Source organism: Eupeodes corollae, chromosome 1, assembly GCF_945859685.1.
Source record: "Eupeodes corollae chromosome 1, idEupCoro1.1, whole genome shotgun sequence".
Taxonomy (NCBI): domain Eukaryota; kingdom Metazoa; phylum Arthropoda; class Insecta; order Diptera; family Syrphidae; genus Eupeodes; species Eupeodes corollae.
This window is the reverse complement of record NC_079147.1, coordinates 301,981,653-301,995,619: the sequence shown is the minus strand read 5'-3', so window position 1 is coordinate 301,995,619 and position 13,967 is coordinate 301,981,653. Positions and strand designations below refer to the sequence as shown.

General features: G+C 37.1%; 1 protein-coding gene across 1 annotated transcript; it reads right to left on the bottom strand.

The window, feature by feature from the left end:
- Positions 1 to 1,705: 1,705 nt before the first annotated feature.
- LOC129939756 (60S ribosomal protein L15-like) lies at positions 1,706 to 2,478 on the bottom strand. The gene has a single exon (XM_056047879.1). It carries the CDS (start codon positions 2,404 to 2,406, stop codon positions 1,792 to 1,794), a length of 615 nt encoding a protein of 204 aa, XP_055903854.1. The 5' UTR covers positions 2,407 to 2,478; the 3' UTR covers positions 1,706 to 1,791.
- Positions 2,479 to 13,967: the final 11,489 nt, after the last annotated feature.

Genomic DNA, 13,967 nt, shown 5'->3' with positions numbered 1-13,967 from the left:
TCTGGAGAGTTATTTAAAAAAAATGACAATTTTTAGTTGATACATTTGTAAACATGAATCTTATAACGGATATTTTCTAAGTGGTATATAACTTTAAGTTAGAAACACTATTTTAAATCCCGGCCATTTTGTAAGCTGTCAATTGATTTATTTTTAACTTTCCATAGGAAGTTATTGTAATCGGTCCGATTTGTCGAATTGAAAATGTTGACATTTCTCGAAGTTTCAATGTGTCTGGAGTCGAAATAAAAGACTTTTCTTTTTTATTTGCAAAGTCAGGACTCTTTTCGAAATATGGGCATCGATCCACTATGTCCACTTTAAGGTCTATGTTGACCATCGTCCATCAGAGCAATTAGTTTAATTTAATATGGAACTTTTTACCCTTTCTTTACTGTAAATAAGAATCCACAGGACGTGCGTTCATTGCGTGAACTAATTTTTCGGAATAACTTCTGTACTCGCCAAACTTAATTATTTGAGGCTTTGTGGATAAATTTAGCTGGGAATGGTTTCGATATTGAAAACTTTTAGAGATGAAAGGGAATAACTTCCTTGTATTAAAATAAAAACTAGTTGCTCCACTTTTGTATTTCTCCAGTTTGACAGTTCTAACGTATCAGCGTTTCTTCTTCAAAGATTCCAAGCGAAAAACTGAAGTAAGGTTAAAAGTCGTCACCGTACCGAAGACAGGGACAATTTTTGATCAAACTTGCAAGTTTATTAATATACATACAGAATAGTAGAGGATCCAATATCGACCCTTAAGGAACACCGGTCGAAGTAGGCACTAAATTTGTTTAACAGTCATCAATTTAAACTGTTTGTTTTCTCTAAATCAAAAAAGAATATACAAGCTTAGCGAACTTACAGAAAAATGAAACTGATGCATAAGTAGTGTCAAAAGCCTTAGAAAAATCAAGCAAGACTCAGAAAGTTACATCGCCCTTATCCAGAACTTTTCGTATTTCTTCAGTCACGCGAAGGAGTTCTGCATACAGCTGTGCTCTCTCCGGTAGCCAGATTATTTAAGAGTGAGCAATGAGTTTAGTGTAAGATTAACTTTGATTTGTATATTTGTAGAGTTGATATATGCACATAGGTCTATTTTATGTTCCTCTAGAATTTTAAGGATGTGGTATGATTTTTGCTGTTTTCAAAATCAGGAAAAACTCCTGTAATCAAAACACAACAATACCTGAATAAGTGCTAATTTTTACTGTGTCGGTAGATTTTCATAGTTGCGTTGTTTTGGATTGCAGTCTTAAATTTTGTTTTGAATTTAAAATTTTTTTTTGTTTTTTTTTTTTAAAGATAGCCATGACTTTTGGAGGAGTGCTTTGATGATCAAAATATAATCATTGCTTTTTATTTGGATAGGAAATCAAGTTGCTCAAAGAATCGCAAATGGCGATTTCAAATGTAAGCCGTTTCTCGTCTATCAATTAGAGAATCCATGAGCCATGGAGGGTTTTTCAAAGAATCTGCTTCATGTCCACTAGAGAGCAAATAAAAAAGCATGGATGACAGCATCATTATTTTAAACTTATTCTTTTCCGAAAAAAAACTAATTGCAACAAATAACACTTAAACTTTAAGGCTTTGGTCCTGGTAGACAATGCTCCTGGCTATCAAGTGTTGGTAAGCTATCGGAAAACGTGAAATTAGTATTTTTTCCGCTTAATACGACATCGAAGAGACGGAGTAATCTTTTTTTTTTTACTTTTTATTACTACCACTATATGAAGAGGTAAAAATATAAAACACCAGTAAACTGAAAACTCAAACACCTTATAGCTTCCTGCGCAAGTGCAGACGGTTCTTTCGTTTCCAGGCAGCGCGACGGGAACCTCCAATTGTCTGGGAGTACCTGTAGCATTTTCCAATACCACGTGAGCTCTTGCCAGCCGATGTAAGTCCACGAAAATCACGGTACTTATGCACGTGCTTGTACATCCAGTTGATCTTAGGATCACGACGAACGGCATTGTGGTGGGTGTCAATTAGGATGACTTCGAAGTATTTGTTAGAATCATCCTGGGCAAGCCAGTACGAGTTGAGTACCCTCAATCCACCGACTTTGCGAACGACACGTTCCTCAGCAAATAGATTGCAGACAACGGAAGGCTTCAATTCGTTGATACCATGGCTCTTGGGCTTACCGTGGGTGCAACCCTTTGCCACTGGACGTTTACGACCTCCACGACGCACACGGATTCTGTAGATGACAAATCCCTGTTTGTTCTCGTAGCCTAGACGACGTGCCTTATAGGGACGAGTCGACCTTGGCGAGCGGTGCAATTTTGTCAATTGACGGTATTGCCAAACGCGAATACGAAGCAAGTAGCGCATAACGTCGCTCTGCTTCTTGCGGTAAAGTTCTTGCATATAACGATACGCACCCATTTTTGCGACCTTTTACAGCGATAGACCTTTGAAGAGAATTCGCCTTCACTCCACAAAGTTTAAGTGAAAAAAAAGAAATATCGACTTTTAATAGTTATTACCTTTGACTAACCTTTAAACTGCTTTTAAGTGAGACTGATGGGTAAGAGAAGCCTACCATGCTAGAGTTTTGGAAGAAGTTCATAATTTTGAAAGCCATATAAATTATTTCCGATACATGCGAGGAGTTTGAACCATCTTGCATGAATGGTATTTGGCGAAAAATTTGGCTTGAATGTGTTCACAAAATATTTGCAGCAGAAGTAGATGGTACACAAGCCATTCTTCATGAAGTCTCTAATTTAACTAGAATTGCAATTTTCTAATGAAAAGGATGACAATGATTTAACCTCCAAAAAAAATGTCGAAAGCGATGTGCCTGATTGACGAAGCTATGGAGAAAAATGTCTCAAGTGGTAGCTTCAAATATCAATCACAACAAAGAAATATATTTTTTAAACAAAAAATTGTTTTAGCGGACATTGGACCGATATTTTGTGGACCGATCACATACGCGATGTTGCCAAAAATGCCGCAAGATGTCTAGGTTTTTTGAGACGTTGCAAGAAATTTTTTTCTCCGTCTGATCTGGCTACAATCTACAAAACCTATATACGTCCGAAACTTGAATATAACTCTCATCTCTGGGCTGGTGCTCCAGTAACTTATTTAAGCCTCTTGGACAGTATTCAAAAAAGAGCTTTTAAAATGATTGGTGAAATAAACATCATCAACTCGTTTACATCACTCGAACATCGACGCAAGGTTTCTTGCCTCACCCTTTTTTACCGTTATTTTAACGTACTATGCTCTAGTGAAATAGCCAGTTGCATTCCTCCCCTTAAACAATTTAACCGTAATACCCGCGCTTCTAGGAATGCCCATCAGTTTACCCTTGAGCCCAACTTCGGCCGTACTAAAGTACAGAGATTCTTTTTTTAGCCGTACTACGCGAATGTGGAACGCCTTGCCACGCTCTATCTTTCCCTGTCATTGCAATGTTCAGAAATTTAAAACCAATGTACACCGACGCCTCCTATCCAAAACTTCCCTCTTTTCCTAATGCTCACACTGTGTCTTTGGCATATTAAAGGTATAAAAAACCCTTTTAGTGTTTGCTAATTATAAGAAAAAAAAAAGATTAACAAAAGCAAATAGGATGTCAGTCAGGACTCTGTTCTGTCTACCACACAATTTATCATTTTTTTTATGATATCCAGTCTGACCCAATTAATAATTTAAGATTAGCTTTTTAAATGCTTATCTGCACTGCATTTCAAAATGGTCTATAAAAATGGTGTAGAATTTAATGCGTCGAAAACACTTTACTCTCCATAGTTTTTGAAGTGTGATTAAACGCCATTTCCACTATTTGTGATTGACGTATGTATTACCAACCAACTCTAATGGAGCCATTACATATACGATGTTACGAAAATTGTAGCTAGATTATTAGAATTCCTGAGACGAAGCAATTATCTAGAAAACTAATGTAAGGCCAAAGTGTAAGTCCAACTCCTATCTTGGGCTGGTGCTCCAGTAAGATTCTTAATTTCTTTAACAGTATTCAATAAAGAACGTTCAAATTTTTATCGGTGAAAATAACATGATTGATTCATTTATTCCGCTCGAACACTGTTGCGTGGTAATGCCACGATCTTTTGTGACCCTGTTAAGTGCAGAGATGCACTCTTTGGCCGTACTAAGTGAATGAAGAATGCTTTATAACACTATGTCTTTCCCTGTAACTACTATACGACTCCTCAAAAAATTGTTTGTTTTTTTTAAAGGTCAAGAACTGTTTACTGAACAACTAGTGGCATTGTGGCAAGCTTGAATCTCGGTTCAGTTTTAAAACATCCTTTTCCATTATTTCCTAAGGAACTTACATTAACAATTTTCAAATTAAATTTAATATATGGCTTAATTTGTGTTCTCCCAAGCTCCAGTAATTGATTTCTTCCAGAATGCACATATTTATTTCCTAGTTGTTTGAATAGGACCCCTAACTTTCCATACATTAGATAAAGCACACCAGCTTACCTCTTGTTCATGTTGCTATAAGGAATTTTCTAAAATACCGATTTTTAACCTACAGTAACCATTTACCCTCAAAAGCTTCTTGACCTTTGATTTAATAATAATCTGCAGTAGAATCTATAAAATCTAGTGAATTTGCTGCTCATTCATCACCAATACTTCATTAAAACTCCATCTAGGTAGTTAAGGTATAAATCTCGCTGCATGCAGCGCCCTTTCATGCCAAGTACTCGCTATCGTTATCGTAATCGCAATCGCAATACTTTATAGCTAAACTTTGACTATATTTTCAAACTAATTGATCCGTGAGGTCAACATGTTTTCCAATAAACCAATCCCATCTCTGACGGTCTCGTTTCTATGAAATCCCAATTAGGTTGGTACACGAAACAGCTGACACCACTCACTAACCATAAGCATCGCCGTCGTTGTCGTAGCCGTAGTCGTAGTTGCAGTCGTTTTAGTCGTAGTCGTCATAGTCGACGTCGTCGACGTTATAACCTTCCTTTTGGAGTCAGTCGTTGGCCATTTCCATCATCGTCATCATCATCATCATCGTAGTCGCCGTTCGTCGATGTTGGCGTTCTTCGTCCTTGTTCTCGTCATCATCATCGGCAACAGAGCGCACATCGCAGCAGCGACACGACAGCACACAGACCGCGTAACATTTGACGCGCAAGTAAATTAGAAAATGCTAAAATGTTTCGGTTGCTTTTTCCCGTTTCCCAAGGCTTTCTCTTTGTCGTTTTCCTCCATACTTTTATTTTTTCTTTTTGTCATTAGGATACTTGCTCTGGCTAGAATGGTAGTTCCTGTGCAATGTAATGTTGGTTCGTCCAGGCAAGCGGTGGCTCGGCGGCCGGAGCGGCGGCGGTGTGTAGTGCGGCTTGGTTACTATGGTAGCAGCGAAACAGTCTGTCTACACTCCACACCGTCTAATGATTGGTTTTCGATGATGATTGACAGCTTTTGATATTAAATTTTCGTTTCTTTTTTGTTGGCATTTTTTCGGTTATTCGTCCTTTGTGTGCCGTCGTTTATTTTGTTTCAATTCCTTTTTTTTAGTTCGTATCCCACGTTGGTGTCGTTTTTCGATACATTATTGAAGTGTTCGGCGACGACACGACAGCGACGGGGTCCTTTTCTATTTCGACGCGTACATATAACAGCCATCGAAATTAGCTGGGCGTGAAATCGAAATTATCATCAAAATCATGATGAGTGTGGTTGGTTGGTTGATGGTTAACGGCGGCGCCAAGGACATCGACCGATACCATGCTGTTGTAGTTGCCCAAAGTAAAATCAAGCAGGATAAGGATCTACACCATACGTATATAGGAGATCGAAGAGCAGGGAACGCAATGACGGACGGTGCCGGTGACGGTGACGTTGTGTTGTGATGTTGATGATAATGAGAGCAACTGCTATTGATGTTGTTCCTGTTTTAAACTAGATGGACGTTTGATTAATGGGATTCGATACTTAGAAAACGGGAATGATGGGCTTCCTGATAGATTTTTAAATGCTTCCCTATAATTAGGACTAGTAGTGAGTTAGTGGGGCATGGAGGCGTGTTTGTGGTGATGTAGAATACATTTTTGTCGGTATTTTTAATTCTTACCGCTTGAAGTTTTATTTTTTGTAAGTCAAGGTGATAACAAGCAAATTGAAAGAATTGGATAAGAAAGGTATTTGGGTTGTTTTTATGATGACGTGTTATAATAAAGGTGAAGGAAGTGAGAAAGGAAGTAGATTTCTATAATGAAGTAAAATTATGGGAACAGATGTTTTGACATTTTCGAAGGTTTTTTTTTTCATTTTTTTTTGGGGTTAATATGGAGAATTTCGAATCTTGACATTCTATCGGAGTCAAAAAACATGGACAACTGGACAGACATTGAAAGACACAATTTGAATTTTTGGACCATTAAACTTTGCACAGTTAATAATTCCCAATTGGAATCTGTCGAAATCAAAATTTAGTCATAGGCTCCAAGTAAAGTTCCACACGTAAAAGACAAGGATATGTACCTGGAAGCGAATATAGTACTTCCGTGAGCGAAACAGTTGAGAAGATTAGAAGTTGCAGACAAGAGATCGTTTTTAAATATAAGAAAAAGAGAGCATTTAGGAACTTTCAGGCTTAAAACCATCCCATATAAACAAATTGAATTGAACGATTATGAAGGTAGTTTGAAGCCCTACGAAAATGATTTTCATCAATACTTAAAATACGCTTTTGAAATATCAAGTGAAATAATATGCTTTTTTTCAAAATATTGTAAATTAAAAATAAAATCACAGGTGGACTAGACTGCATGAGCATTGGATTTATGAATCAAACTTACATAGTAAGTCAAATCAGTGTAAATAAATGTGTTAACTCTTTCAATATTAGGAAAGACCACCGACTTCTTTAAAATAAACGAGAAAACTTACCTTTTTTTTATATAACCAGTAAGAAGAAAAAATAAATATAGTAGGTTTACAAAAGTGTTATAATTGCTTTAAGTCTAGTGAGAGGAAAAACAAAGGTGCCAATTCAGATAAATTATTTAAATCTAATTCAAATTTACTTAACACTCCCACTTTTAGATAATTTAGTTTTTAATACAGAAATAAATATAGTTCACAACCTTTTTTAAAAATTTGTTTGATTCTCAATTCAATAATACTTTTTTTTTTATTTTGATTTAATTCCAATTAACAATCTTAATTTTCAAATTTCAAATTTCTCTTTACTTAGTGCTTTAGTGAAGATATCAGCTTTTTGATATTCTGACGGAACAAAATTAATATAAAAATCACCCTTTTCATATCATTTTCGGATAAAGTGATGTCGGACATCTATATGTTTCGTTCGTTTATGAAACTCTGGATTTTTCACAAGTCGGATCGCTCCTTGGTTGTCCATGTTTAAAAATGATTCACCAATACCACCAGGAATCATTTCAGTAAGTAGTTGCTGCAGCCATATCATGTCTTTCACTGCTTGAGAAGCTGCCGCATACTCTGACTCTGTGGTTGAAAGCGAAACACATTTTTGAAAAGAATACCCATTTGTCTTATCTCACTGATGTACTTCAGATTTCTTTTAACTGCATTAACGTGGTCATTATTTGGTGCTTCTAGATATCGAGACACCACTCCCACTGCGAACGCAATATCTGGTCACGTCATCTCATCTTCCATCGCTTCCTTCCATTATAACTTTTCCTTACAAGAAATAACATCTTTATAAGTTTGTGGCTCTTCCTGCATAAAAAATGCATGTTTTTCCTGCAATTCCTTAGTGGTCTGTCAACGTGTATATTCCGAAATCTGTGCCTAAGTGCAACAGAAACATCATGAACCTCACCTAACTCTTCCTCAGATTTTGCAGCAGATTGGTATTCCTCGTCTTCACTTCACTTCACTTCTTTATATTCCTCTTCTACGTCATTACTCGTGATTTCTAATAATGGCTCATCATTTTGCTTTTCTGATGACACGGACACAATTTATACATTATAATCATCGCTTTAACTTTTATGATAAACACCTGAGGTTAGAGATTCTTTGCAGTCACTATTCGAAGGCTTTTTAGGTTGACCCTGATGCTCTATTTCCCTAAAGGAGACATCCCTGACGATCTCTACTTTTCGTCTTGATGGTATTCAAATGCGATAACCTTTAGATGTGTCCGAGTACCCTATGAATATACCTTTTCGGCTTTCCTGTCCCATTTTCGGTGCTTTTGCTTAGGGACGTGCACAAACACCTCAATTTCAAAAGTTTTGAAGCCATCGTTATTGACCTTGGCTCCATACCATAACTCATATGGAGTTTTACCTCCTAAAGAGCTATCAGCAGAGCGGTTTAAAATATAAACTGCCGTGTTTACAGCCTCAGCCCAAAACTGCTTTATTAAACCCTTAGCATTTAACATTGTACGAAATGCCTCGACCGCTGTGCGGTTATCTCGCTCGATAGTCCCATTTTGCTATGGTGTATACGCTACACTGGTTTCTTGACGGATATGACGTTCCTTCAGGAGCAAATTAACAGATTCATTTACGAACTCTAACCAATTGTCGGTGCGAAGAGTTTTAACTGCGTGTCGACTATCAAAAAGAGCGAGATCAAGAAAATCCCCAATCGACGGCTTTACATCTGATTTTTTCTTTAAAACTTTCACAACCCTAAAATGCAAGAAATGATCTTTAAAAAGAAGAAAATACCTGGCACCCCCTAACGATATTTCCTCCATGGGACCACATAGATCCGCATGGACAAGTTCTCCAGGTTGCCTTGCTCAAAAGAACTCTTTGGAAAAGGTAGACGATGCTGTTTTTCATAAGCACAGGCATCACATGAAAAACCTTGACCATAAATAAAACTTATGTTGTATCCTTTTAGATGAGCACGCACCTTTTGTATGTTCTGATGTGCCATCCTTTTATGCCATACCTATATTGGCAACGGTTTGGTAGTAGGCAGCTTTGCCGCCGGCCCCTGTGTTTGGACACTAAAACACATTTTAAAAAGTTGTGTCTCACGTTCTCCCACTGTCACTACAACACCATCATCCCTTATAAATTCGCATCTCATCTTATCCGCAACAAATTTAAGTCCTTCATCCAGAGCACGACTTTGGGAAAAAAGATGAACTGAAAGCTTTCGTACATTACAAAACCTTTGACAAATATTTTTCAGACCATATTTTTCCATTGAAGGACAAAATATTAATATCGCCCATGCCTAAAGCTAATAGTCTTCACACGATCAAGATCTCTTGTAGTTTTCTTCCGGCTTACCACCTGATCTCTGCTTCCAGTCTTCAAACGATCACTAGAGGATGAAGTTTTTTTCCTTCTGTCAGTCGCCTCACTTTTCCTTCCAGTCCACACATTAGTATAATCATCATCGTTCTCTGCATTTCACATTATCGCAGCTGCTTTTTTTCCCCACCTCTACTTCCATTCTTCTTATTATCAGAAAGCTTTTTGGGACACTCTCTTTTCCAATGCCCCACTTCATGACATATATAACACTTTCCAGGGTTGGAAGTTTTTGCCTGTTGCTGTTTCCAATTTCTCCGTTTTGCAATCAATGCCGACGCACTTGTACCCGCAATCGAAGAGCTCAACAGCATTCTTGTTTCCTCCATGACTAAACGTGACGTCAAATTGTCTAAGGTTTGTTGGTCTTTTGTAGTGGATCTCCACGCGGAAAAGAAATGCTTAAAGCTTTCTTGTAGAGTCATCAGAATTTTTGTGATTACCATGCTATCTGTAATCTCTTCCCCTATATCCCGCAACTGCCTAGCTTTATTATCGAGCTTTGAGATTTGTGTTGCGATGTCATCATCAGGTTCCATTACTTACTTACTTTACCAACCTTTATGGAGCAGCGTAAATTTTCCATGGTCATCCTTCACAAACGAACGAGTTTGGCAGGAATGCCCAAACTGGAGATAGATAAACACAGCTCGTCCCTGTAGATGCTGTCATATGCGGCCTTGAAATCGATGAAGAGATGGCGGGTGTCGATTTGATGCTCTTGGGATTTTTTTTTTGCCAGGATTGGCCGTCATGTAAATATTTAATCGTCTACAGACTGGTCTAAAAGCACAATGATAATTACCTATCAGGTTTTTGACGATTGGCTTTCGAAGTTCTTATATTACTGCAGTGACATTTTGTCAGATATTATAAGAATACTGATGCCTCTATACCTGGTGCAGTTTAGAAGGTCTCTTCCACCTATTAGTCTTACTGCTGGCTAGATATTTTTATTAACTTTTAAACTGAAGAAAGAAGTCGTTTATACTTCTTCAAAAGCATAGTGTTTTTAAATTTTTCCAAGGCGATGGAGTTATACAAAAATAAATTCCCACGTTGGGCGCCAATGTCAAGATTATTTTAATACACCAGAAGCAGTAAGAGCAAGCTCAGGGTCAATCGTCTGTAGCTCATTTCTGGGTTCTTACTGCTTTTTTGTGTTTACTCGTACTCTACTAAACACTTTATCCATCGCGCTTAAAGAAATATTTAACAAAAAGATGAAATTCAGGGTTATCAAAAATCGAACACATCAGGTGCTTTCACTCCACCGTCTTACCACGAGGTTTTTAGCATTTTGTTTTATGTACAAAATGACCATTTATAAGACCCTTTAAATGACTCAAGTGAAGGCAAAAGGAACCATTGTTGCATAACAAATTCTGTAAGCCTTCATCACAAACTTCCTCGTGCAATTCTATTTTTAAATATTTAAAGGTACCTTTGATATTATGCAGGAAACTTTTTTCTAATTCTTTCACTTCATCATTTTCTCTTTACTAAGAACTCAATTTTCCTTTGATGCGTTGGAGTGCTTGTCGTGTCCCTATATAGCTTCAGGAATTTTCCAAGTCAACTTTCATACGTATGAAACTTATATTAGAAAATCCTTTCTCATCACTATCACTGTCTCTATTATGGGAGGTAGATAAGGTGATGGGAGGAAAAATTGAAAAAAAAGAATAATTAACAAAAAAAAATCCTTGAAAATTCCATAGAATCTAATGAAATTGTCTATTCACCGTGATGTCATATATAGACTTCCCGCAATGCATAGGTCTTCCCTTATCTTTTCATTTTATGCTATATCTATTCCCGCAATTCACCCTCACCTTATCCCTCTGATTTGATGCGATGCTATGGTTCCATATCCTATAACGCATTGCCGTACACTTTGTATGCTCGTGCTCGTGCTCGCCTAGCTAGCCTCACATCCAATGCTGTTTTGATCACCATCAGCTTCTCAAACAAAAGCCTTCTTTGTCTTCAGCGGCTATATCCAATATGCACCACACTCTGTATCCTGTGTGTCGACTTTTTGTGTCGAACACAAACAAAACAAAATAGAAAAAGCGAAACTAAGGATTTGCCAGCTCTTCCACTTTATTACCCTGTCATTGTCCTCACTATCTAAATACACTGACCATCCAAGCAGCAGTCGGTTTAGCTTAAAATACAAAAAAGGAAACAGAACGCATAACAGAATAGCCTCATTCTGCTATTAGTTTTTCAACAGAGTCCTTTAAATAGAACAAAAAATAGAATCTTCATCTCCCACTCGCTAGATTGCCAATCAAATGAGAGTTGTTGTCGCCCTTTGTCTCTATGCTTCAATACACACCAGAAACACCCTATGACGGAGGCAATATACAAAAAAAGGATAAAGTTCCGTTGAATTGTTGAAGGACATTCACAATAAAAAAAAACAGCCCACTAAAATGGTTTGTATTACATCATTGCCTCAACAATACCAATCTAACTCCTGTCAACTCCTTGCAAACAAACACCCCAGACAGATAGATCGATTTGTTGAGATAGAGAGATACATAATAAAGCGGTGGAGGACGCTTACTGTCGCCCTATTATCCTTTCATAACCAACTACCAGTGCCAGCTCGCTCAATGACAAGGACGATGACGATAACGATGACGACGTCAGTAGTGTTGGCGACTGCTGAGTTTCGTCATTCTCGGGGGAAAATATTCAAAACTTGATGACGAAGATAGGCAGTGAAGGAAAAGGATTCGAGCCAGTGTAGCAAAAGCAAAAATCAAATCCTGAGAAATTGTCAGCGGCACAACACGATAGTAGCGACAGCGACCACTATGAATGACTGTGATGAAGGATGAAGAACATTTTAATTATATCTTTATCTCCCAATTTCATCAACAGCACCAGCAGCAGGTTTCATCTATATACATACATCTCTCATTCTCTCAGTAAAGGATTCTTATTGAATCCTTTTTGATATTTGATTTTTTTTATTTGTATCCTTGAACTCATTTTGATCCATTTCTAAACTTAAAAAAACGAGCTAAATGACAATGCTTTCAATTTTATATTTTAACTAATTGATTGGATTCCAGGAAAGGATTCCGCGACAAGGATGAGCCATGAATCCTTCTCTTGCGTAACGAAAACAAAAAAGAAAGAAACGGATAAAATCAAATAAGGGAAAGGTGCACTGGGATTCATTAAAACGAATGCAATCAAGAAATTCTAGTTCTAGGTAGGTATAGGTATAATTTGTCCTTCATGTTCTTCATCTTCAATGTGGATGTGATGAAGCGTGTTGGAATTTTTAATTCAGTCGATCAAGTTCAATCGATTGTTAGAAAAGGATTAAAGGGGAATTATATCTAGTTTTGTATTTAACTGATCCTGATGATGCAGAACATCTGTACTGGTGCTTGTATAATTTATTTAATACCATGATATTATCGCAGTGGTGCATTATATTGGTCTTAAATTGTATGTAACCCTATTTCTACAAAATTTGTAAAGGGAATTTAATTTTTCAAAAAAGAGGGTTATTTGCTTATTTTTGAATCAGGATAACTCGATGTTGTTGACTTAAAGGATATAATCTGAAGAAAATAGAAAACAAGCGATTCCAATATTATCTACAAGGAGAATGCTCACGACTAATTGGTTTTTCGAAAGTTAATTTTAAAAATCAGGGTATCCCTTTTTTTTCATTCAATTTAACAGATGTATAGTCTAAGTGGTATGAGAACTTAAGATCTTTGGTTGCGTAATAATAAGGCACTGACATGGTAGTTGATTTTTTTAGGTTATAATCGTTTTTGACAGTAGTACCCGTGGCATGATTGTTAGTGCGTTGGACTGTCATGCAAGGGGTCTTGGGTTCAATCCCTGCCTGTGCCACCTTAATTTAAAAAAAAATAATTTTCGCGGGTACTGCCTCTTGCGAGGAATTGACAATTCCTTCAAGAGTAATTCTTGTCATGAAAAAGTAGTTAAAGGTATTAAACGAAATCATATAAGTGTCGAAGGTAATTATGATTTATCATCAGATCATACTCCAGTAATTTTATCACTGAGCGAAACAGAAATAATAGAAAAAAGTAATCCCAAGCTCGTGAATAACAGAACAAACTGGAACGAATTCAGAGACAAACTTGAAAATTTTATAAACCTAAGATCCCCTATGCAAACAATTGAACAAATTGATCATGAAGTAGAACAATTTATTGCTGATGTGCAGCAGGCTGCAGAAGAAAGTACTCCAACTATTTCGAATGCGAGAGAAAAAGAAATAAAATATCCTATCGAAATAAAGGAGTTGATATTGGAAAAAAGAAGGGCTAGAAGAAAATGGCAATCCACGAGATTCCCAGATGATAAGGTAGTTTTTAACCGTCTTAACAACGAATTAAAAAAAAGAATCTGTGAGTTTAAAAATGATTCACTAAGTAGATTCCTGAAAAGTCTGACGACGGATGCTTCTACAGAATACTCCTTATGGAAAGCAACTAAGCGTCTAAAAAGACCTCAGACACAAAACCCGCCGATAAAATCTCAAGATGGTAAATGGATCGGAAACCCGAAACAAAAGGCTGATCTCTTTGCTGAACATCTCGCGAATGTTTTCAAGCCATTCCCAGCAAGCACAGCTACAGATCCCTTACAGTTTGT

What these genes read in the sequence shown, in the direction of transcription:
- LOC129939756 (XM_056047879.1), bottom strand. Translation starts at nt 2,406, where the DNA reads ATGGGTGCGTATCGTTATATGCAAGAACTTTACCGCAAGAAGCAGAGC.